Source organism: Mus caroli, chromosome 17 (genome assembly GCF_900094665.2).
Source record: "Mus caroli chromosome 17, CAROLI_EIJ_v1.1, whole genome shotgun sequence".
NCBI lineage: Eukaryota > Metazoa > Chordata > Mammalia > Rodentia > Muridae > Mus > Mus caroli.
The window spans coordinates 31586816-31587898 of NC_034586.1; the positions used below are offsets into that span (position 1 = coordinate 31586816).

At 52.7% G+C, this 1083-nt stretch overlaps 1 protein-coding gene across 3 annotated transcripts in view; it reads left to right on the top strand.

The window, feature by feature from the left end:
- Nucleotides 1–1083, top strand: part of Nelfe (negative elongation factor complex member E) — a 6214-nt gene that overhangs the window by 1762 nt on the left and 3369 nt on the right. For all 3 annotated transcript variants that reach the window (XM_021185951.1, XM_021185950.1, XM_021185949.1), the window contains exons 3-4: nucleotides 437–506; nucleotides 609–754. In XM_021185951.1, coding sequence (XP_021041610.1) covers nucleotides 437–506; nucleotides 609–754 — 216 coding nt within the window. The remainder of the gene's footprint in view (nucleotides 1–436; nucleotides 507–608; nucleotides 755–1083) is intronic.

Sequence of the window (1083 nt, forward strand, 5' to 3'; positions counted from 1 at the left end):
GGCACTCACTTTGTAGACCAGGCTGGCCTAGAACTCAGAAATCCGCCTGCCTCTGCCTCCCGAGTGCTGGGATTAAAGGCGTGCGCCACCACGCCCGGTGGGTTCTGAATTTCTTAAGGGTGGGAACTATGTGTTTTGGTTCTGCATGGCCTCATTAAATATTCAGAAGATGGGAGATGGGTGGATAAAATCCCCAAGGATTCAGGGCTTATTTGCAGCTTATATGGTAGGGATTAGGTGTTTTTGGTTTTCAGTTTCCAAAATGTAAGACTGGAAGGCCTTGGACACCATAGTTTGGTTAGGTTAAATACTGTGGGCTTCGTGATGATGTGGAAGCGGGATGAGCCACTCCAGGACCAGGATGCCACACACACTGGCCCTGGAATCAGGCCCTGGTTGACAGACCTCTCTTCTCACTGACCTCTCTCCTTTCCAGAAAAAGGCATTGCTGGCTCTGAAGAAGCAGAGCAGCAGCGGCCCAGCAAGCCAGGGCGGTGTCAAACGCTGTAAGTGACAGAGACAGAGAGTCCAGGGGGCAGCAGCAGAGGGCTTCCCTCCACAGCCAGCATAATGAATGCCTCTCTCCTTCCCCCTCCCTCTCTCCCCAGCACTGTCAGAGCAGCCTGTGGTGGACACTGCCACAGCAACAGAACAGGCCAAACAACTGGTGAAGTCAGGAGCCATCAGTGCCATCAAGGCTGAAACTAAGAACTCAGGCTTCAAACGTTCTCGGACCCTGGAAGGGAAGTTAAAGGTGAGCACACAGGAAGATTGTCTGGGGCGTCCTGGCATCAGCTGGAAGGTGGTGGGTGGGGGAAGTCATGCATGTTCACATATGAGCAAGCTGTGCTGTTCTGAGTTTAGGGTTCTTGTTCCTTGAGACAGGGTCTGACTGTACTCATGAAGTCAAGTGATACTCTGGCCTCAGCCTCAGAAGTAGTGTTTGCCACCACAGCCCACTGGAGCACTAGGTTTCTGTCTATTACAAAGAAACCTGAGCCGGGCGTGGTGGCACATGCCTTTAATCCCAGCACTTGTGGGGCACAGGCAGGTGGATTTCTGAGTTTGAGGCCAGCCTGGTCT